At 43.5% G+C, this 22,513-nt stretch overlaps 1 protein-coding gene across 4 annotated transcripts in view; it reads left to right on the forward strand.

Annotated features, from left to right (window-relative positions):
- Nucleotides 1-22,104, forward strand: part of slc17a9b (solute carrier family 17 member 9b) — a 40,495-nt gene extending 18,391 nt beyond the window's left edge. The window contains exons 3-13 of one of the 4 annotated variants that reach the window (XR_016492905.1): nucleotides 4,549-4,688; nucleotides 10,874-10,973; nucleotides 12,572-12,702; nucleotides 12,900-12,996; nucleotides 13,596-13,692; nucleotides 14,087-14,174; nucleotides 14,327-14,361; nucleotides 14,454-14,569; nucleotides 15,701-16,580; nucleotides 16,690-16,719; nucleotides 17,148-17,569. Coding sequence is in view for 2 of the 4 variants with exons in the window: in XM_036966445.2 (XP_036822340.2) it covers nucleotides 4,549-4,688; nucleotides 10,874-10,973; nucleotides 12,572-12,702; nucleotides 12,900-12,996; nucleotides 13,596-13,692; nucleotides 14,087-14,174; nucleotides 14,327-14,361; nucleotides 14,454-14,569; nucleotides 16,525-16,580; nucleotides 16,690-16,719; nucleotides 17,148-17,326 (1,069 nt within the window). In the remaining 2 variants the exon portion in view is untranslated. Of the gene's footprint in view, nucleotides 1-4,548; nucleotides 4,689-10,873; nucleotides 10,974-12,571; nucleotides 12,703-12,899; nucleotides 12,997-13,595; nucleotides 13,693-14,086; nucleotides 14,175-14,326; nucleotides 14,362-14,453; nucleotides 14,570-15,700; nucleotides 16,581-16,689; nucleotides 16,720-17,147 lie in introns of all 4 variants that reach the window. The other 3 variants (XR_016492906.1, XM_036966445.2, XM_090225671.1) reach the window with 3 other exon arrangements.
- Nucleotides 22,105-22,513: the final 409 nt, after the last annotated feature.

Consider the following 22,513-nt stretch of genomic DNA (forward strand, 5'->3'; position numbering starts at 1 on the left):
GTAGTAATGATAGTGTTGTTATATTACTCCATCTCTTCCCCTCAGGGTTGGAGGAGGAGGTTAGTAGTCCAGTAGTAATGATAGTGTTGTTATATTACTCCATCTCTTCCCCTCAGGGTTGGAGGAGGAGGTTAGTAGTCCAGTAGTAATGATAGTGTTGTTATATTACTCCATCTCTGCCCCTCAGGGTTGGAGGAGGAGGTTAGTAGTCCAGTAGTAATGATAGTGTTGTTATATTACTCCATCTCTTCCCCTCAGGGTTGGAGGAGGAGGTTAGTAGTCCAGTAGTAATGATAGTGTTGTTATATTACTCCATCTCTTCCCCTCAGGGTTGGAGGAGGAGGTTAGTAGTCCAGTAGTAATGATAGTGTTGTTATATTACTCCATCTCTTCCCCTCAGGGTTGGAGGAGGAGGTTAGTAGTCCAGTAGTAATGATAGTGTTGTTATATTACTCCATCTCTGCCCCTCAGTTGGAGGAGGAGGTTAGTAGTCCAGTAGTAATGATAGTGTTATATTACTCCATCTCTTCCCCTCAGGGTTGGAGGAGGAGGTTAGTAGTCCAGTAGTAATGATAGTGTTGTTATATTACTCCATCTCTGCCCCTCAGGGTTGGAGGAGGAGGTTAGTAGTAATGATAGTGTTGTTATATTACTCCATCTCTGCCCCTCAGGGTTGGAGGAGGAGGTTAGTAGTCCAGTAGTAATGATAGTGTTGTTATATTACTCCATCTCTGCCCCTCAGGGTTGGAGGAGGAGGTTAGTAGTCCAGTAGTAATGATAGTGTTGTTATATTACTCCATCTCTTCCCCTCAGGGTTGGAGGAGGAGGTTAGTAGTCCAGTAGTAATGATAGTGTTATATTACTCCATCTCTGCCCCTCAGTTGGAGGAGGAGGTTAGTAGTCCAGTAGTAATGATAGTGTTGTTATATTACTCCATCTCTTCCCCTCAGGGTTGGAGGAGGAGGTTAGTAGTCCAGTAGTAATGATGGTGTTGTTATATTACTCCATCTCTGCCCCTCAGGGTTGGAGGAGGAGGTTAGTAGTCCAGTAGTAATGATAGTGTTGTTATATTACTCCATCTCTTCCCCTCAGGGTTGGAGGAGGAGGTTAGTAGTCCAGTAGTAATGATAGTGTTGTTATATTACTCCATCTCTTCCCCTCAGGGTTGGAGGAGGAGGTTAGTAGTCCAGTAGTAATGATAGTGTTGTTATATTACTCCATCTCTGCCCCTCAGGGTTGGAGGAGGAGGTTAGTAGTCCAGTAGTAATGATAGTGTTGTTATATTACTCCATCTCTTCCCCTCAGGGTTGGAGGTTAGTATTCCAGTAGTAATGATAGTGTTGTTACATTACTCCATCTCTGCCCCTCAGGGTTGGAGGAGGAGGTTAGTAGTCCAGTAGTAATGATAGTGTTGTTATATTACTCCATCTCTTCCCCTCAGGGTTGGAGGAGGTGGTTAGTAGTCCAGTAGTAATGATAGTGTTGTTATATTACTCCATCTCTTCCCCTCAGGGTTGGAGGAGGAGGTTAGTAGTCCAGTAGTAATGATAGTGTTGTTATATTACTCCATCTCTGCCCCTCAGGGTTGGAGGAGGAGGTTAGTAGTCCAGTAGTAATGATAGTGTTGTTATATTACTCCATCTCTTCCCCTCAGGGTTGGAGGAGGAGGTTAGTAGTCCAGTAGTAATGATAGTGTTGTTATATTACTCCATCTCTGCCCCTCAGGGTTGGAGGAGGAGGTTAGTAGTCCAGTAGTAATGATAGTGTTGTTATATTACTCCATCTCTGCCCCTCAGGGTTGGAGGAGGAGGTTAGTAGTCCAGTAGTAATGATAGTGTTGTTATATTACTCCATCTCTGCCCCTCAGGGTTGGAGGAGGAGGTTAGTAGTCCAGTAGTAATGATAGTGTTGTTATATTACTCCATCTCTTCCCCTCAGGGTTGGAGGAGGAGGTTAGTAGTCCAGTAGTAATGATAGTGTTGTAATATTACTCCATCTCTTCCCCTCAGGGTTGGAGGAGGAGGTTAGTAGTCCAGTAGTAATGATAGTGTTGTTATATTACTCCATCTCTGCCCCTCAGGGTTGGAGGAGGAGGTTAGTAGTCCAGTAGTAATGATAGTGTTGTTATATTACTCCATCTCTTCCCCTCAGGGTTGGAGGTTAGTAGTCCAGTAGTAATGATAGTGTTGTTACATTACTCCATCTCTGCCCCTCAGGGTTGGAGGAGGAGGCTAGTATTCCAGTAGTAATGATAGTGTTGTTATATTACTCCATCTCTGCCCCTCAGGGTTGGAGGAGGAGGTTAGTAGTCCAGTAGTAATGATAGTGTTGTTATATTACTCCATCTCTTCCCCTCAGGGTTGGAGGAGGAGGTTAGTAGTCCAGTAGTAATGATAGTGTTGTTATATTACTCCATCTCTGCCCCTCAGGGTTGGAGGAGGAGGTTAGTAGTCCAGTAGTAATGATAGTGTTGTTGTATTACACCATCTCTTCCCCTCAGGGTTGGAGGAGGAGGTTAGTAGTCCAGTAGTAATGATAGTGTTGTTATATTACTCCATCTCTGCCCCTCAGGGTTGGAGGAGGAGGTTAGTAGTCCAGTAGTAATGATAGTGTTGTTATATTACTCCATCTCTGCCCCTCAGGGTTGGAGGAGGAGGTTAGTAGTCCAGTAGTAATGATAGTGTTGTTATATTACTCCATCTCTGCCCCTCAGGGTTGGAGGAGGAGGTTAGTAGTCCAGTAGTAATGATAGTGTTGTTATATTACTCCATCTCTGCCCCTCAGGGTTGGAGGAGGAGGTTAGTAGTCCAGTAGTAATGATAGTGTTGTTATATTACTCCATCTCTGCCCCTCAGGGTTGGAGGAGGAGGTTAGTAGTCCAGTAGTAATGATAGTGTTGTAATATTACTCCATCTCTGCCCCTCAGGGTTGGAGGAGGAGGTTAGTAGTCCAGTAGTAATGATAGTGTTGTTATATTACTCCATCTCTGCCCCTCAGGGTTGGAGGAGGAGGTTAGTAGTCCAGTAGTAATGATAGTGTTGTTATATTACTCCATCTCTGCCCCTCAGGGTTGGAGGAGGAGGTTAGTAGTCCAGTAGTAATGATAGTGTTGTTACATTACTCCATCTCTTCCCCTCAGGGTTGGAGGAGGAGGTTAGTAGTCCAGTAGTAATGATAGTGTTGTTATATTACTCCATCTCTGCCTCTCAGGGTTGGAGGAGGAGGTTAGTAGTCCAGTAGTAATGATAGTGTTGTTATATTACTCCATCTCTTCCCCTCAGGGTTGGAGGAGGAGGTTAGTAGTCCAGTAGTAATGATAGTGTTGTTATATTACTCCATCTCTTCCCCTCAGGGTTGGAGGAGGAGGTTAGTAGTCCAGTAGTAATGATAGTGTTGTTATATTACTCCATCTCTTCCCCTCAGGGTTGGAGGTTAGTAGTCCAGTAGTAATGATAGTGTTGTTATATTACTCCATCTCTTCCCCTCAGGGTTGGAGGAGGAGGTTAGTAGTCCAGTAGTAATGATAGTGTTGTTATATTACTCCATCTCTGCCCCTCAGGGTTGGAGGAGGAGGTTAGTAGTCCAGTAGTAATGATAGTGTTGTTATATTACTCCATCTCTGCCCCTCAGGGTTGGAGGAGGAGGTTAGTAGTCCAGTAGTAATGATAGTGTTGTTGTATTACTCCATCTCTTCCCCTCAGGGTTGGAGGAGGAGGTTAGTAGTCCAGTAGTAATGATAGTGTTGTTACATTACTCCATCTCTGCCCCTCAGGGTTGGAGGAGGAGGCTAGTATTCCAGTAGTAATGATAGTGTTGTTATATTACTCCATCTCTGCCCCTCAGGGTTGGAGGAGGAGGTTAGTAGTCCAGTAGTAATGATAGTGTTGTTATATTACTCCATCTCTGCCCCTCAGGGTTGGAGGAGGAGGTTAGTAGTCCAGTAGTAATGATAGTGTTGTTATATTACTCCATCTCTGCCCCTCAGGGTTGGAGGAGGAGGTTAGTAGTCCAGTAGTAATGATAGTGTTGTTATATGACTCCATCTCTGCCTCTCAGGGTTGACGGTGTAGTGTAATACTGTAGTAATAGCCATGCTGTTATATGACTATCTCTGCCCCTCAGGTTGACGGTGTATTGTAATACTGTAGTAATAGCCATGCTGTTACATGACTATCTCTGCCCCTCAGGGTTGACAGTGTAGTGTAATACAGTAGTAATAGCCATGCTGTTATATCACTATCTCTTCCCCTCAGGTTTGACAGTGTTGTGTAATACTGTAGTAATAGCCATGATGTTATATGACTATCTCTGCCCCTCAGGGTTGACAGTGTAGTGTAATACTGTAGTAATAGCCATGCTGTTATATGACTATCTCGGCCCCTCAGGGTTGACAGTGTAGTGTAATACTGTAGTAATAGCCATGCTGTTATATGACTGACTATCTCTTCCCCTCATGGCTGAAGGTGAGAATGTATAGTCGTAATAATAAAGTTGTCTGGAGAGTGCATGTTGTTGCAGTAACATTATTATGATATCTATTCCCTTCAGGGTTGGAGGTGAGAAGGTGCTCCTGCTGTCTGCGGCGGCCTGGGGGGCGATGACAGCCTTCACGCCCGTCCTGGCCCACTTCTGCTCTCAGCCCATCTTCTCCATGACGCTGGCCCGCTTCCTGATGGGGCTGCTGCAAGGTCAGAGGTCACTGGGCACTGGGAGCGAATGAACAGCTATGCTCCGTCTCAAATGACACCCTATTATTTCCTACATAGTGCTGTAATTATAACTAGAGCCACATGGGGAAGGGACAAGTAACTGTGTGCCCAAACCGAGAGAACTGGTTTCTGGTTAAGAGTCAATTACTGTACAAAACCAGTCGAATAGTTTCTCTGTCCTGAACAAACAAAAATGGTCTCACCTTCAGAACTACATAGCCTGTGGTTTTAACTTTAAGAGTGGCCTCTGGGGTTGAAGTTTGACTTTATTGCTTCCTCCTGAGGTATAACTGTTCACCGTTTCCTACTTTTTTTTGTTTCTTTTTTTTATTTAACCCTTGTTTTACCAGGTAAGTTGACTGAAAACACATTCTCATTTATAGCAACGACCTGGGGAATAGTTACAGGGGGGGAATGAGCCTACCGTAAGCTGAGGATGATTAGGTGGCCATGATGGTACAGTATGTTTGTGACTTTGTGACTTTGTGACTTGTGACTTTAGCCAGGACACGGGGGGTTAACACCCTTTACCACAGAGAGCCAAGATATACGCGAGCCACCCGATGGCTGACAAAACGTTACGGTGGAAGCAAATGTAAGTAGCGATAACGTCAGAACGAGACAAGCAAAACATGTACAACTGAGAGGAATATGTTAGCTAATGTAGAGACAAACGATTGTGCATATTTTTCCGTCATAAACTTAACTTACGAACTTTGCTATTTAGCAAGTTATATCAAGTTGTATCAAACGCCATTTTCTGAATGATGTATTACAATTATCCACTTCAACAGTGTTTACCTCTCCTGCTCCTGGGACATCAATGATTAAACATTGTAACTATGCAATAGACTAGAAACATGATTTAAGTCAAGGCTGATTTGTAATTCATATATACAGAATAAAAAACAGTACATCCTACCAGCACGCCCACAAGCGAGCCACTCAGGCGGATAATAATGCGAGGAACGAGATGGGAATAACAATCCAGGCTATTTGCTCTGAGACTGGCATAATAATGTAATGAAACAAGCAGGGAGCATGTTTCAAACCCTCAACATTGTAGCCCGAAGTCCAGCACGCTATCGACTGTACCCAAATGTATTAATTGGGGTCGGGGCCGATTGTGGCTAAAAACACTTTCTATTGGAATCTTTAACATGTGGAAAGGGGAAGAAGTATTATTATTAGTTTTTCACAAGCACAGCAGGATGTGCTATTAGCTGAACAATAGACTATTCAACCTTTACTAAAGAGCCGAGTTAGGTGTGAACCCACCAACTTGCAACACATTTTTTGTATATATCTTTCCGCATCTACCTACACACGGTCAATGTTCTGAAGAAGAAAAAAAGAGAATATATATATATATATATATATATATATATATATATATATATATATATATATATATATATATATATACTGAAAGGATATTTTCAGGACCCTGTCTTTCGAAGATAATTCGTAAAAATCCAAATAACTTCCCATGCTTGTTCAATGAACCATAAACAATTAATGAACATGCACATGTGGAACGGTTGTTAAGACACTAACAGCTTATAGACGGTAGGCAATTAAGGTCACAGTTATGAAAACTTAGGACACTAAAGAGGCCTTTCTACTGACTCTGAAAAACACCAAAAGAAAGACCAGGGTCCCTGCTCATCTGCGTGAACGTGTCTTAGGCATGCTGCAAGGAGGCATGAGGACTGCAGATGTGACCAGGGCAATACATTGCAATGTCCGTACTGTGAGACGCCTAAGACAGCGCTACAGGGAGACAGGACAGACAGCTGATCGTCCTCGTAGTAGCAGACCATGTGTAACAACACCTGCACAGGATCGGTACATCCGAACATCACACCTGCGGGACAGGTACAGGATGGCAACAACAACTGTCAGAGTTACACCAGGAATGCACAATCCCTACGTCACTGCTAAGACTGTCCGCAATAGGATGAGAGAGGCTGGACTGAGGGTTTGTAGGCCTGTTGTAAGGCAGGTCCTCACCAGACATCACCGGCAACAACATTGCCTATGGGCACAAACCCACCGTCGCTGGACTAGACAGAACTGGCAAAACGTGCTCTTCAATGACGAGTCGTGGTTTTGTCTCACCAGGGATGATGGTTGGATTCACGTTTACCATCAAAGGAATGAGCGTTACACCGAGGCCTGTACTCTGGAGCGGGATTGATTTGGAGGTGGAGGGTCCGTCATGGTCTGGGGCGGTGTGTCACAGCATCATTGTACTGAGCTTGTTATCATTGCAGGTAATCTCAATGCTGTGCGTTATAGGGAAGACATCCTCCTCCCTCATGTGGTACCCTTCCTGCAGACTCATCCTGACATGACCCTCCAGCATGACAATGCCATCAGCCATACTGCTCGTTCTGTGTGTGATTTCCTGCAAGACAGGAATGTCAGTGTTCTGCCATGGCCAGCAACGAGCCCGGATCTCAATCCCATTGATCACGTCTGGGACCTGTTGGATTAGAGGGTGAGGGCTAGGGCCATTCCCCCCCAGAAATGTCCGGAAACTTGCAGGTGCCTTGATGGAAGAGTGGGGTAACATCTCACATCAAGAACTGGCAAATTTGGTGCAGTCCATGAGAAGGAGATGCACTGCAGTACTTAATGCAGCTGGTGGCCACACCAGATACTGACTGTTACTTTTGATTTTGACCCCCCTTTGTTCAGGGACACACTATTATATTTCTGTTAGTCACATGTCTGTGGAACTTGTTCAGTTTGTTTCAGTTGTTTAATCTTATGTTCATACAAATATTTACACATGTTAAGTTTGCTGAAAATAAACTCACTTGACAGTGAGAGGACGTTTCTTTTTTTGCTGAGTTTATTGATGTTGAGTGGCGCAGGGGTCTAATGCACTGCATTTCGGTGCAAGTGGCTTTACTACAGTCCCTGGTTTGAATTCAGGCTATATCACATCCGACCGTGATTGGGAGTGCCATAGGGTGGCGCACAATTGGCCCAGCGTCATCCGGTTTTGGCCGGGGTAGGCCGTCATTGTCAATAAGAATTTGTTCTTACCTGACTTGCCTAGTTAAATAAAGGTTAAAATGAAAAAAAACAACTGACTCAGTACTGGTACTCCCTGTATATAGTCATGTTATTACCTCGTACCCCTGCATATTGACTCAGTACTGGTACTCCCTGTATATAGCCATGTTATTACCTGGTACTTCCTGTATATAGTCATGTTGTTACCTCGTACCCCTGCATATTGACTCAGTACTGGTACTCCCTGTATATAGCCATGTTATTACCTGGTACTTCCTGTATATAGTCATGTTGTTACCTCGTACCCCTGCATATTGACTCAGTACTGGTACTCCCTGTATATAGCCATGTTATTACCTGGTACTTCCTGTATATAGTCATGTTGTTACCTCGTACCCCTGCATATTGACTCAGTACTGGTATCCCCTGTATATAGCCACGTTATTACCTGGTACTTCCTTTATATAGTCATGTTATTACCTCGTACCCCTGCATATTGACTCAGTACTGGTACTCCCTGTATATAGTCATGTTATTACCTCGTACCCCTGCATATTGACTCAGTACTGGTACTCCCTGTATATAGCCATGTTATTACCTGGTACTTCCTGTATATAGTCATGTTGTTACCTCGTACCCCTGCATATTGACTCAGTACTGGTACTACCTGTATATAGCCATGTTATTACCTGGTACTTCCTGTATATAGTCATGTTGTTACCTCGTACCCCTGCATATTGACTCAGTACTGGTATCCCCTGTATATAGCCACGTTATTACCTGGTACTTCCTTTATATAGTCATGTTATTACCTCGTACCCCTGCATATTGACTCAGTACTGGTACTCCCTGTATATAGTCATGTTATTACCTCGTACCCCTGCATATTGACTCGGTACTGGTACTTCCTGTATATAGTCATGTTATTACCTTGTACCCCTGAATATTGACTCAGTACTGGTACTCCCTGTATATAGCCATGTTATTACCTTGTACCCCTGCATATTGACTCAGTACTGGTTCTCCCTGTATATAGCCATGTTATTACCTGGTACTTCCTGTATATAGTCATGTTGTTACCTCGTACCCCTGCATATTGACTCAGTACTGGTACTTCCTGTATATAGTCATGTTATTACCTCGTACCCCTGCATATTGACTCAGTACTGGTATCCCCTGTATATAGCCACGTTATTACCTGGTACTTCCTGCATATAGTCATGTTTTTACCTCATACCCCTGCATATTGACTCAGTACTGGTACTCCCTGTATATAGTCATGTTATTACCTCTTACCCCTGCATATTGACTCAGTACTGGTACTCCCTGTATATAGTCATGTTATTACCTCGTACCCCTGCATATTGACTCAGTACTGGTACTCCCTGTATATAGTCATGTTATTACCTCGTACCCCTGCATATTGACTCAGTACTGGTACTCCCTGTATATAGCCATGTTATTACCTGGTACTTCCTGTATATAGTCATGTTGTTACCTCGTACTCCTGCATATTGACTCAGTACTGGTATCCCCTGTATATAGCCACGTTATTACCTGGTACTTCCTGTATATAGTCATGTTTTTACCTCATACCCCTGCATATTGACTCAGTACTGGTACTTCCTGTATATAGTCATGTTATTACCTCGTACCCCTGCATATTGACTCAGTACTGGTACTCCCTGTATATAGTCATGTTATTACCTCGTACCCCTGCATATTGACTCAGTACTGGTACTCCCTGTATATAGTCATGTTATTACCTCGTACCCCTGCATATTGACTCAGTACTGGTACTCCCTGTATATAGCCATGTTATTACCTGGTACTTCCTGTATATAGTCATGTTGTTACCTCGTACCCCTGCATATTGACTCAGTACTGGTATCCCCTGTATATAGCCACGTTATTACCTGGTACTTCCTGTATATAGTCATGTTTTTACCTCATACCCCTGCATATTGACTCAGTACTGGTACTTCCTGTATATAGTCATGTTATTACCTCGTACCCCTGCATATTGACTCAGTACTGGTACTTCCTGTATATAGCCATGTTATTACCTCGTACCCCTGCATATTGACTCAGTACTGGTATCCCCTGTATATAGCCATGTTATTACCTCGTACCCCTGCAAATTGACTCAGTACTGGTACTCCCTGTATATAGCCATGTTATTACCTGGTACTTCCTGTATATAGCCATGTTATTACCTCGTACCCCTGCACATTGACTCAGTACTGGTACTCCCTGTATATAGCCATGTTATTACCTCGTACCCCTGCATATTGACTCAGTACTGGTTCTCCCTGTATATAGTCATGTTATTACCTCGTAGCCCTGCATATTGACTCAGTCAGTACTGGTACTCCCTGTATATAGTCATGTTATTACCTCGTAGCCCTGCATATTGACTCAGTACTGGTACTCCCTGTATATTGTCATGTTATTACCTCGTAGCCCTGCATATTGACTCAGTACTGGTACTTCCTGTATATAGCCATGTTATTACCTCGTACCCCTGCATATTGACTCAGTACTGGTACTCCCTGTATATAGCCGTGTTATTACCTGGTACTTCCTGTATATAGTCATGTTATTACCTCGTAGCCCTGCATATTGACTCAGTACTGGTACTTCCTGTATATAGCCATGTTATTACCTCGTACCCCTGCATATTGACTCAGTACTGGTACTCCCTGTATATAGCCATGTTATTACCTGGTACTTCCTGTATATAGTCATGTTATTACCTCTTAGCCCTGCATATTGACTCAGTACTGGTACTCCCTGTATATAGCCATGTTCTTTTTGTGTATTTATTTATTGTGTCACTTTTCAAAATGTTATACATTTTTTATCTTTAACTCTGCATTGTTGAAAAAGGACCCGTATTTACAATTAAATGTAGATGTTGATTTGAAGCGCGTCTGTCAGGATATGAATCATTAGTTTGACTCTGCAGGCGACAACGCTTTCGCATTTCAGACAATGGTTTTTTTCTGTGTCATTTTGCCTAAAGAAGACAGAATACAGAACATTCCTTCCAAATATGTATTAAATGAATGAACCAATGTGTGTGACTTTCTGCGCTCACTACATAGTGTAACAGAGCTGTGTATCTGTACCTCCAGGTGTGCACTACCCGTCTCTGGTTAGCCTGTGTTCTCAGAAGGTGGTGGAGAGTGAGAGAGGATTCCTCATGAGCACTGTGAGCAGTGGCTCCTATCTGGGGTGAGTCTGGCCCTATGAAACTCTCTGTTTCCACGCTGATCTAGGGTTGCAAATATTACTGGAAACTACCAGAATTTTTGAACTTTAAAGAATTTCTATGTAATTTATCACAAGACATCTAGAGGCCCTTTTGGGTACTTCAAATGATCACAGTAAAATCAAATCCAATTTTATTTGTCACATGAGCCAAATACAACAGGTAGACCTTACTGTAAAATGCTTACTTACAAGCCCTTATCTAACAATGCAGTTTTAAGAAAATAGAGTTAAGAAAATATTTACTAAATGTACTAAAGTAAAAAAAATAAACAATGACAATAATGAAGCAGTCTTTGGGGTAGAAGCTGTTAAGGAGCCTTTTGGACCAAGATTTGGCGCTCCGGTACCGCTTGCTGTGCAGTAGTAGTGAGAACAGTCTATGACTAGGGTGACTGGAGTCTTTGACTCTTCCTCTGACACTGCCTAGTGTGTAGGTCCTGGATGGCAGGAAGCTTGACCCCAGTGTGTAATTATCTCTGTCCCTCTGTGTGGCCTTTTCACATGTTAAATATATTATTAATCAAATAAGATGGTAAAAACAAACATTGGAACTACAAAGCTGTAAAACGTTATCCTAAATATAATATTTTACCTTTATTTAACTAGGCAAGTCAGTTAAGAACAAATTCTTATTTACAATGACGGCCTAGGAACAGTGGGTTAACTGCCTTGTTCAGGGGCAGAACGACAGATTTGTACCTTGTCAGCTCGGGGGTTTGAACTTGCAACCTTCCGGTTACTAGTCCAACGCTCTAACCACTAGGCCACCCTGCCGCCCCATGTTTAATGTAGAGACACAGGAGAGGAGGACTTTGGTTTTTAGTTCATCCATGAGGTGCTCTTTAATCATGGGATGAAATACTATAGAGCAAAAAGAAGTTGATGCTATACAGTAAACAATGCCCAAAAAGCCGGGATATACACACGTTGTCCACCACTATTCTTTGTCACCCTGATGAAGGCTGTTATAGCCGCAACGCATCCGTATTTTCTTATTCTTGGCCGTAAAACAATAAAGGCTTCTTAATGTTTTCACTACATGAGTGCCTTAATTATTTCTGGAAGTTTGTTTGCAGTAGGTTTTTTCGAGCGTTGCTTACTATCTAGCATCAACTTAATTTAGTTCTATAATATGTTTAATATGAGGGTTTCAGCATCAAACTTCCTTTTTTTTCTGTGTTGTAGATTTTTTTGGTGTCAGTTGTGGAAAAAGGCCTTAGTTGGAAGAGTTATAATGCCATTGTTGAATAATTAGTATATATTCTCTCCAATAGAAACTCATAGATAATATGGACCTAGATCTGTGCCTTGGAGCACTTTGTGTGTGTTTTAAGTGCTGCTGTTGTTGAGGTCATCTGTTATGGAAGCCAGGGTCAGCTGTTTGTCATTGGAGTTGCCGGGGGATGTCATTTTGGGCCATAAACAACTCATCAGGGAACCACAGATGTTTCGTCTCCAGTCAGGAGTTCTCCACAGATGGTCTTGTTTTGCCATTGCAGTAAAAAAAACTATCCAACACTACAGTTTGAGTGTATGACCAGTGCTGTTGTCTCCTGCAGGACACTGGTGATTGGGGGGGCTGGTTCCCTCATGCTGGACCTGTATGGTTGGGAGAGTGTGTTCTACGTGTCTGGTCTGCTCTCTGTCCTCTGGGCGTACTGCATATGGAAATACCTGCTCAAAGGGGAAGGTAAGGAGTGTGTAGGTGTAATGACCACATGCATATCTTACTGAAACTGAACACTTTCATTTCACAGCTAGACTATTTTGGGCAAGTGCTGCGTCATTGTTGTTTTCTAGCCATCTGCTCCTATTGTTGTCATGAACTTCCTCTGAGCTCCACATTGAGCTCAGACATTTCTCTTTCTTTGTGTGTGTGTGTTCCAGGACCTATCATCACATTGGAGTCGCTGGGTCGTGGAGGGCCCCGGTCCAAACTCTCCAAGAGACACTGGCTACGTCTCTTCAAACAACCTGCTGTCTGGTGAGATAAGGCCCAAACACAATCCTCTCTGATCAGCTCACTTCCCTGTAGATGTTTCCGTCTCACATAAAGGCTTCATTCATATCCTCTGTGCCTGTCTCTATTGGCTGTTATTTATAGAACCCCATGGCAGTCCGTGCAACTGATCTGCCCTGTTTACAATGACATAAATGGTTGGTTGGTTGGTGTTATTTCCTGTAACGGCTAAACCACACCTTGATAGGAAAATGAACCACTGAACAGAAAAGCAGATGTCACTGACTGTGTAGGTGGGGGTTGGTGTGAGCATGGATTTGCAGCACGGACTGACACTGTTCAGTTCTTGAATGAGCGAAACTCAGTGGAGAGAGAGCTATTTAAACACTCCGAATAAATGTACAGTAAACATACTGATGTTGCTTGTTTTTATGTTGCACAAGCACATTAATATAACTGTAGTGGTGACCCATACGTAAGTTATTTCAGCCAGTAAAAGTAGGAACTGCTGTGGAATATTTTGAGCTTTACAAAGATGTAGCCTATGAGTCATAGAAGTGGTGCACTAACTTAATTATATTTGTTTGCTCTGTCTCTCTCTGTCTCCATTATCCTCCCTTCAGTGCTGTGATTATTACGCACCTTTGCACTGCGAGCACCTTCTTCACAATGTTGTCATGGCTACCGACTTACTTCAAGGACACCTTCCCTGATGCCAAGGTAACTTGCCCCCTCCATCCCTCCTCTTCTCCCAACCCATTCCTTCAGAAGACGAGACAAAACAAAACTTGAAAGACCACATTGGAGTTCAAGGTTGGAATGGCAAAGACAACAGACACACTTGAAAGTGTACATACAAAATGGCTCAAATCTAGTCAGTCCCCCCTGCATCTGACCGACCTGTGTAATACCACTGAGTAAACCAAGAGAGGGCGCTGTAGACACGGTGTAGACATAAAACTCTGCTAGCTAAGGAACTCGGATGTTCCCCAAACTTAGATGTTTGACAAGTTGGATCACTATCTCTTAACAAACGTATAGGGTATTAATGTCATACATGTCTGAGCTCATATCAGCGTTCTTGGTGTTAAATGTTATGGTGTTCTCCCCGCAGGGTTGGGTGTTTAATGTTATCCCATGGTTTGTGGCCATCCCCTCTTCTCTCTTCAGTGGCTGTCTCTCTGACCACCTTATCAGCCGAGGTAATGCCAGAGATATCAACTATTTGTCATCAGGAAACAAATGTAGTGAATGTTTCAGTCGAAGTTGGTACCCTTATACGATTGTCAAGGTTTTTAACTATTGATCTGTCCCACGTCTCTCTCTCTTTGTCTCTTTCTCTCTCTGTCTCTAGGGTTTGACACTGCTGCTGTGAGGAAGCTTATGCAGGTATTGTAGCTTGTTTCCGATTCAATGCCCACATTGGCATTACTAGTTAACTTTGCCTTTCCTCTCCTTTCCTCTCCTTGTGTCCTGGTCAGTTCTTCTCCATGGGTGTGTCCAGTGTGTTTACCCTCCTGCTGTGTGGCACCACCACCTTCCCCACAGCTGTGGCCTTTGTCTCTGCCACCATGGGCCTCACCACCTTCAGCCACAGGTACCGATGCTCGTCCCCAAATCCACTCCTAGGCCTAGTGTCTATCATCTAGGACCATATTTAGCCACAGCTACCAATGCTCGTCCCCAAATCCGCTCCTAGGCCTAGTGTCTATCATCTAGGACCATATTCGGCCACAGGTACCGATGCTCGTCCCCAAATCCGCTCCTAGGCCTAGTGTCTATCATCTAGGACCATATTCGGCCACAGGTACCGATGCTCGTCCCCAAATCCGCTCCTAGGCCTAGTGTCTATCATCTAGGACCATATTCAGCCACCGGTACTAAACCTTGAGGGCTACGCTGTTTGATCCTGGAAGTATACAAGGATGTAAATGATTGATGCAGGATGTAGATAATAACCAACAGTGGAATGGATCATATAAACATAATCACCCCCCCCACAAGCACTTTAACAGCGACTATGTAGTTCCACTCATCTTATCTGTCAGTTTTATAGGGTTTAATATGTTCAGGTGACAAAGATAGGGAGTCTGTATTACACCACATCTACTGGGGCAGAAAATATAGGGAGTCTGTAACACCTTCACTACAGAGGCAGAAAATATAGGGAGTCTGTATTACACCATATCTACTGGGGCAGAAAATATAGGGAGTCTGTATTACACCACATCTACTGGGGCAGAAAATATAGGGAGTCTGTATTACACCACATCTACTGGGGCAGAAAATATAGGGAGTCTGTATTACACCACATCTACTGGGGCAGAAAATATAGGGAGTCTGTATTACACCACATCTACTGGGGCAGAAAATATAGGGAGTCTGTATTACACCACATCTACTGGGGCAGAAAATATAGGGAGTCTGTATTACACCACATCTACTGGGGCAGAAAATATAGGGAGTCTGTATTACACCACATCTACTGGGGCAGAAAATATAGGGAGTCTGTATTACACCACATCTACTGGGGCAGAAAATATAGGGAGTCTGTATTACACCACATCTACTGGGGCAGAAAATATAGGGAGTCTGTAACACCTTGTCTACTGGGGCAGAAAATATAGGGAGTCTGTAACACCTTCACTACAGAGGCAGAAAATATAGGGCGTCTGTAACACCTTGTCTACTGGGGCAGACAGTAACGCGTCTTGTGTCTGTACTCCAGCGGTGAGTCTGTGAATGTTCAGGACCTGGCTCCGTCATGTGCTGGGGCTCTGTTTGGTATGTTACACCAGCAGACAGTAACGTGTCTTGTGTCTGTACTCCAGCGGTGTGTCTGTGAATGTTCAGGACCTGGCTCCGTCATGTGCTGGGGCTCTGTTTGGTATGTTACACCAGCAGACAGTAACGTGTCTTGTGTCTGTACTCCAGCGGTGAGTCTGTGAATGTTCAGGACCTGGCTCCGTCATGTGCTGGGGCTCTGTTTGGTATGTTACACCAGCAGACAGTAACGTGTCTTGTGTCTGTACTCCAGCGGTGTGTCTGTGAATGTTCAGGACCTGGCTCCGTCATGTGCTGGGGCTCTGTTTGGTATGTTACACCAGCAGACAGTAACGTGTCTTGTGTCTGTACTCCAGCGGTGAGTCTGTGAATGTTCAGGACCTGGCTCCGTCATGTGCTGGGGCTCTGTTTGGTATGTTACACCAGCAGACAGTAACGTGTCTTGTGTCTGTACTCCAGCGGTGTGTCTGTGAATGTTCAGGACCTGGCTCCGTCATGTGCTGGGGCTCTGTTTGGTATGTTACACCAGCAGACAGTAACACGCCTTGTGTCTGTACTCCAGCGGTGTGTCTGTGAATGTTCAGGACCTGGCTCCGTCATGTGCTGGGGCTCTGTTTGGTATGTTACACCAGCAGACAGTAACGTGTCTTGTGTCTGTACTCCAGCGGTGTGTCTGTGAATGTTCAGGACCTGGCTCCGTCATGTGCTGGGGCTCTGTTTGGTATGTTACACCAGCAGACAGTAACGTGTCTTGTGTCTGTACTCCAGCGGTGTGTCTGTGAATGTTCAGGACCTGGCTCCGTCATGTGCTGGGGCTCTGTTTGGTATGTTACACCAGCAACTCATTTATCCACCTCTCAGCAGATTTGATTGATGAATATTACAGTCCTGTCAAATATTACAAATTAATCATGTATCTATTTTTCATTGCAGGTGTTATGAATACCTGTGGAGCATTCTCAGGTAAGCATGTTCATTGAGGGACAAACCAAAGCGGAAACATCTGTGATGAATCGTTCACCGACAGTTCCAGGATCAGTTGTGTTGTCCTTTCATGAGGTGGTGATGAATAATTCATCTGATGGTTCTGAAGGCAGGACTTTGGGTTGTGTCTCTTGTCAGTCTCATTGGCCCCAATGCTCTATGCATATTTCATACCGGAGTGATAATAGAGTTTGTGTCAGATAAATCATTGAGGGAGTAGAAGATGACAGTTTGGGCACCGTAGGGGCATTTGAATCCGTTTACTTATACCCCACACAACTGGGAATGGGAGGCTGAACTGGCATTTGTTGATATGATATGCCGTAGTCTGAAACTGCTCAGTTTGTGCGTGCATGTACTGTCTCCTAATGCCGTATTTCTCTGCGTATCTGATCGTGTTTCTCCAGGTGTGCTGATGGTGTATTTCTCGGGGTATCTGATTGAGGCTACAGGGTCGTGGGCGTCTGTCTTCACCCTCATCACTGTGGTGAACCTGGTGGGCCTGGTCACCTTCCTGGCCTTTGCTGAGGCCCGCCGGGTCGACATGGACTCTTCCAAGGGCCACTACCACGACATCCACATCTGAGTCCCAACCCCTGGTCCCTCAACAACCACCTTTTAAACTGAGGGGCCAAAACGGGACCAGGTCCCACACTATCCGCATCTGAGTCCCAAGCCCAGGTCCCTCAACAACCACCTTTTAAACTGAGGGGCCAAAACGGGACCAGGTCCCACACTATCCACATCTGAGTCCCCAAAACAGGACCAGAACCTATGCCCATGTACCACAGAATGCACACGGGAGACTTAAATATAGAAAGAGAACAGCGAGAGCCTTGGTCTGTTGAATGTATCAAAACATCCACATCAGAATTTGAGAAGTGAAAGAAGTGAAACAGTAGTGAAAGTCAATCCTAGATGTTTGTCAGATCATAGTCAGTGCTTCTTCTATATTAATTTAACAACTCAATTGTTTCTCTCTATATAGACATTTGTGGATTTGGCCATTTCAGCTACACCTGTTGCTGACAAGCACACAGCCATGTCATCTCTATAGACAAACATTAGCACAGTAGAATGGCCTTACTGAAGAGCTCAGTGACTTTCAACTTGGCACCGTCATAAGATGTCACCAGTTTGTCTAATGTCTGCCCTGCTAGAGCTTCCCCGGTCAAATGTCAGTGCTGTTATTGTGACGTGGAAACGTCTAGGAGCAACAACGGTCGCAAAATGGTACGCCACACAAGCTCACAGAACGGGACTGTCGAGTACTGAAGCACGTAGAAATCATCTGTCCTTGGTTACAATTTTCACTACCGAGTTCCAAACGGCCTCTGGAAGCAACGTCAGCACAAGAACTGTCGGGAGCTTCATGAGAAGGGTTTCCATGGCCGAGCAGCCGCACACAAGCCTAAGGTCACCATGCACAATGCCATGTGTCGGGTGGAGTGGTGTAAAGCTTCCTGCCATTGGACTCTGGAACATGCATTCTCTGGAGTGATGAATCACACTTCACCCTCTGGCAGTCTGATGGACGAATCTGGGTTTTACGGATGCCAGGAGAACGCTACCTGCCCCAATGCATAGTGCCAAATGGAAAGATTGTGGAGGAGGAATAATGATCTGTGGCTGTTTTTCATGGTTCAGGCCCCTCAGTTCCAGTGAAGGGAAATCACAATGCTACAGCATACAATGACATTCTACGTGATTCTGTCCTTCCAACTTTGTGGCAACAGTTTGGGGAAGGTCCTTTCCTGTTTTAGCATGACAACGTGCAAAAAGCGAGGTCCATACAGAAAGGGTTTGCCGAGATTGGTGTGGAAGAACTTGACTGGCCTGCACAGAGCCCTGACCTCAACCCCATCGAAAAACTTTGATGAATTGGAACATTGACTGCGAGCCAGGCCTAATCGCCCAACATCAGTGCCCGACCTCTCTAATGCTCTTGTGGCTGAATGGAAGCAAGTTCCTGCAGCAATGTTCCAACATCTAGTGGAAAGCCTTCCCATAAGAGTGTAAGCTGTTATAGCAGCGAAGGGGGGACTAACTCCATATTATTGCCCATAATTTTAGAATTAGATGTTCGGCGAGCATGTGTCCACATACTATATATATAATATATATAATATATATATATATATATAGTTGAAGTCGGAAGTTTACACCTTAGCCAAATACATTTAAACTACATTTTTCACAATTCCTGACATTTAATCCTGGTAAAAATTCCCTGTCTTAGGTCAGTTAGGATCATCACTTTATTTTAAGAATGTGAAATGTCATAATAATAATAGAGTGAATTATTTATTTCAGCACATTCCCAGTGGGTCAGAAGTTTACATACACTGAATTTTGGCCCATTCCTCCTGACAGAGCTGGTGTAACTGCATCAGGTTTATTGGCCTCCTTGCTTGCACATGCTTTTTCAGTTCTGCCCACACATTTTCTATAGGATTGAGGTCAGGGCTTTGTGATGGCCATTCCAATATCTTGACTTTATTGTCCTTAGGCCATTTTGCTACATTTTTGGAAGTATGTTTGGGGTCATTGTCCATTGGAAGCCCCATTTGCGACCAAGCTTTAACTGATGTCTTGAGATGTTGCTTCAATATAGCCACACACAAATTCCTCCCTCATGATGCCATCTAATTTGTGAAGTGCACCAGTCCCTCCTGCAGCAAAGCACCCCACAACATGATGCTGCCACCCCCGTGCTTCATGGTTGGGATGGGGTTCTTTGGCTTGCAAGCCTTCCCCTTTTCCCTCCAAACATAACGATGGTCATTATGGCCAAACAGTTCTATTTTTGTTTCATCAGAACAGAGGACATTTCTCCAAAAAGTACGATCTTTGTCCCCATGTGCAGTTGCAAAACGTAGTCTGGTTTTTTAATGGCGGTTTTGGAGCAGTGGCTTCTTCCTTGCTGAGCGACCTTTCAGGTTATGCCGATATAGGACTCGTTTTACTGTGGATATAGATACTTTTGTACCTGTTTCCTCCAGCATCTTCACAAGGTCTTTTGCTGTTGTTCTGGGATTGATTTGCACTTTTCGCACCGAAGTACGTTCATCTCTAGGAGACAAAACGCGTCTCCTTCCTGAGCGGTATGACAGCTGCGTGGTCCCATGGTGTTTATACTTGCGTACTATTGTTTGTACAGGTGAACGCGGTACCTTCAGTCGTTTGGTTCATCCAAGGTGTGTGTTTGTGGCTGATGAAGGAAGCCCTACTCTGTGGAGACTATTGGGAAAGATGTGTGTTTGTGGCTGATGAAGGAAGCCCTACTCTGTGGAGACTATTGGGAAAGATGTGTGTTTGTGGCTGATGAAGGAAGCCCTACTCTGTGGAGACTATTGGGAAAGATGTGTGTTTGTGGCTGATGAAGGCAGCCCTACTCTGTGGAGACTATTGGGAAAGATGTGTGTTTGTGGCTGATGAAGGAAGCCCTACTCTGTGGAGACTATTGCGAAAGATGTGTGTTTGTGGCTGATGAAGGAAGCCCTACTCTGTGGAGACTATTGGGAAAGATGTGTGTTTGTGGCTGATGAAGGAAGCCCTACTCTGTGGAGACTATTGGGAAAGATATGTGTTTGTGGCTGATGAAGGAAGCCCTACTCTGTGGAGACTATTGGGAAAGATGTGTGTTTGTGGCTGATGAAGGAAGCCCTACTCTGTGGAGACTATTGGGAAAGCATACTAAAAGAAAAAGACCTGACTGTGTGAGTGGCATCTAATTAGGAGGTGACTAATCACCCATACACCCACTCTGATGTACTGTACAATTTACCTGCCATCGTCTATCACCATGGTTACATGCTCGTCAGTGTGCTTCACTGCGTTTTGTTTTATCTCCAGAGCTGTCATAGAGAGACTGTAGCCTCAACATACAGTGGGGCAAAAAAGTATTTAGTCAGCCACCAATTGTGCAAGTTCTCCCACTTAAAAGGATAAGAGGCCTGTAATTTTCATCATAGGTACACTTCAACTATGACAGACAAAATGAGAAAAAAAAAATCCAGAAAATCACATTGTAGGATTTTTAATGAATTTATTTGCAAATTATGGTGGAAAATAAGTATTTGGTCAATAACAAAAGTTTATCTCAATACTTTGTTATATACCCTTTGTTGGCAATGACAGAGGTCAAACGTTCTTCACAAGGTTTTCACACACTGTTGCTGGTATTACAGGCCTCTCATCTTTTTAAGTGGGAGAACTTGCACAATTGGTTATTGGTTAAATTAAGAAGGCCAAAGGTTATTACGTTTCCTTTTTTTAATGTAAAGATGATAATTGCATGACATGCTCAAATACAAAGACCTGAATCACAGATTCTTATTTTAATTTGATGTATTTCATTTATATGGAAATTGATATCAATGATGTTGTCAATAAAGCATAGGAGACCTGTAGAAAGATGCCATAGTGTATCATTTGAGAGGGGCCACTTAAAAGAGGCTTGATGGATGCAGTTCCGCACAGCTGATGAGGCAGTCAACTGCCATGCCGTAGACGGCTCCCTGTTTGTTGTGATTTACTTCAGTCTGGACAGGATGTGACGTCATCTGTAACATGTTAAGCCTTACCACCCACAGAGTGGTACGGACACAGTAGGGTGCTTGCTTCTCCGAAACAAAGGCCCTGATTGCACTAAGGTTATGATGAGGTCAAACAGGATGACGTTATGAATCAGTTATATTATGGCATTTTTGATTGAACGTGTTCTTGTAACTGAATACATGAACAGTGTTGACTCTACCTGTAGATGCATATATAAATGAAACTTACATATAGACCTGCTTTATACCTTAGGCCTTGGCATATAAAAGGAAGCACACTGTTAGTGACTGGGTACTGTACAAACACTGTGCCCTAGTTTGCCAATGTCTGACCAATTTGTAGTCTACTGTTTTTACTTTGTTGTCAACTGAACACCCAACATTTTCGATCACAGAAGCTGACTAAGAGATGCCCTTATTCAAAAGCTCTTTCAGTTCACTTGCCTTAGCTGATGATTGTTTGAAAATGCCTTCATTGCTTGTTTGATTTCTGTCACATCAGGTTTGGGGTCCAATCAGTGAGTGAATTGAAATTCTAATTCAAGAATAGAAAAATGCCATCTCAATTAGGATTTAAAAAATGATTTAATTGGAATTTTGATGAACTTCAATTTCTCCAGAATAACCCCCCCTCCCCCCTCACAAACGTGTAGCTTTCTTCAAAAGCATACGGACTATTTTTGATAAGACAATGTAATATATATCACAAAAGGTTTATGCAAAATAAATAGCATTCTATTGCTTAAGACATATATTGTATTTGTATTTTTTTCAAGTTCAATAAAATAAGATTACAACTATTTTATCAACTGTAGTGAGTTGGACTATTCCTTCCTGCCATGGAAAGTGACTGGTTAGACTGTAAGATGTACTTTCACCTGCTACCACACAGGGGCAGCAGAGGGCTTATAATCAAGAGTCACAAAGTAGCTCATTGGGAAAGGGCAGTACAATACATGTTTTGTCTTACTTTAGAAATACAAAAAATGTAATTGTGTGTTTACGTATGTCTACAAGATGTCATATACTTATTTTTTTCCGTCCAATCAGATTTGTTTGTATCATGGCAATTAACTTCAAAGATGTTTCAGTGATATTGTACTTTCTTGCATAACATACTTGTTGTACTCATTGCACACACCCTTGCGATAACGGCTGAGCAATAGTAAAACCATCAAGCATGCAACATGCACCTTATAGTGGGCATCATGTGC

The sequence above is a fragment of the Oncorhynchus mykiss genome, chromosome 28 (genome assembly GCF_057628025.1).
Source record: "Oncorhynchus mykiss isolate SJ-2025 chromosome 28, ASM5762802v1, whole genome shotgun sequence".
NCBI lineage: Eukaryota > Metazoa > Chordata > Actinopteri > Salmoniformes > Salmonidae > Oncorhynchus > Oncorhynchus mykiss.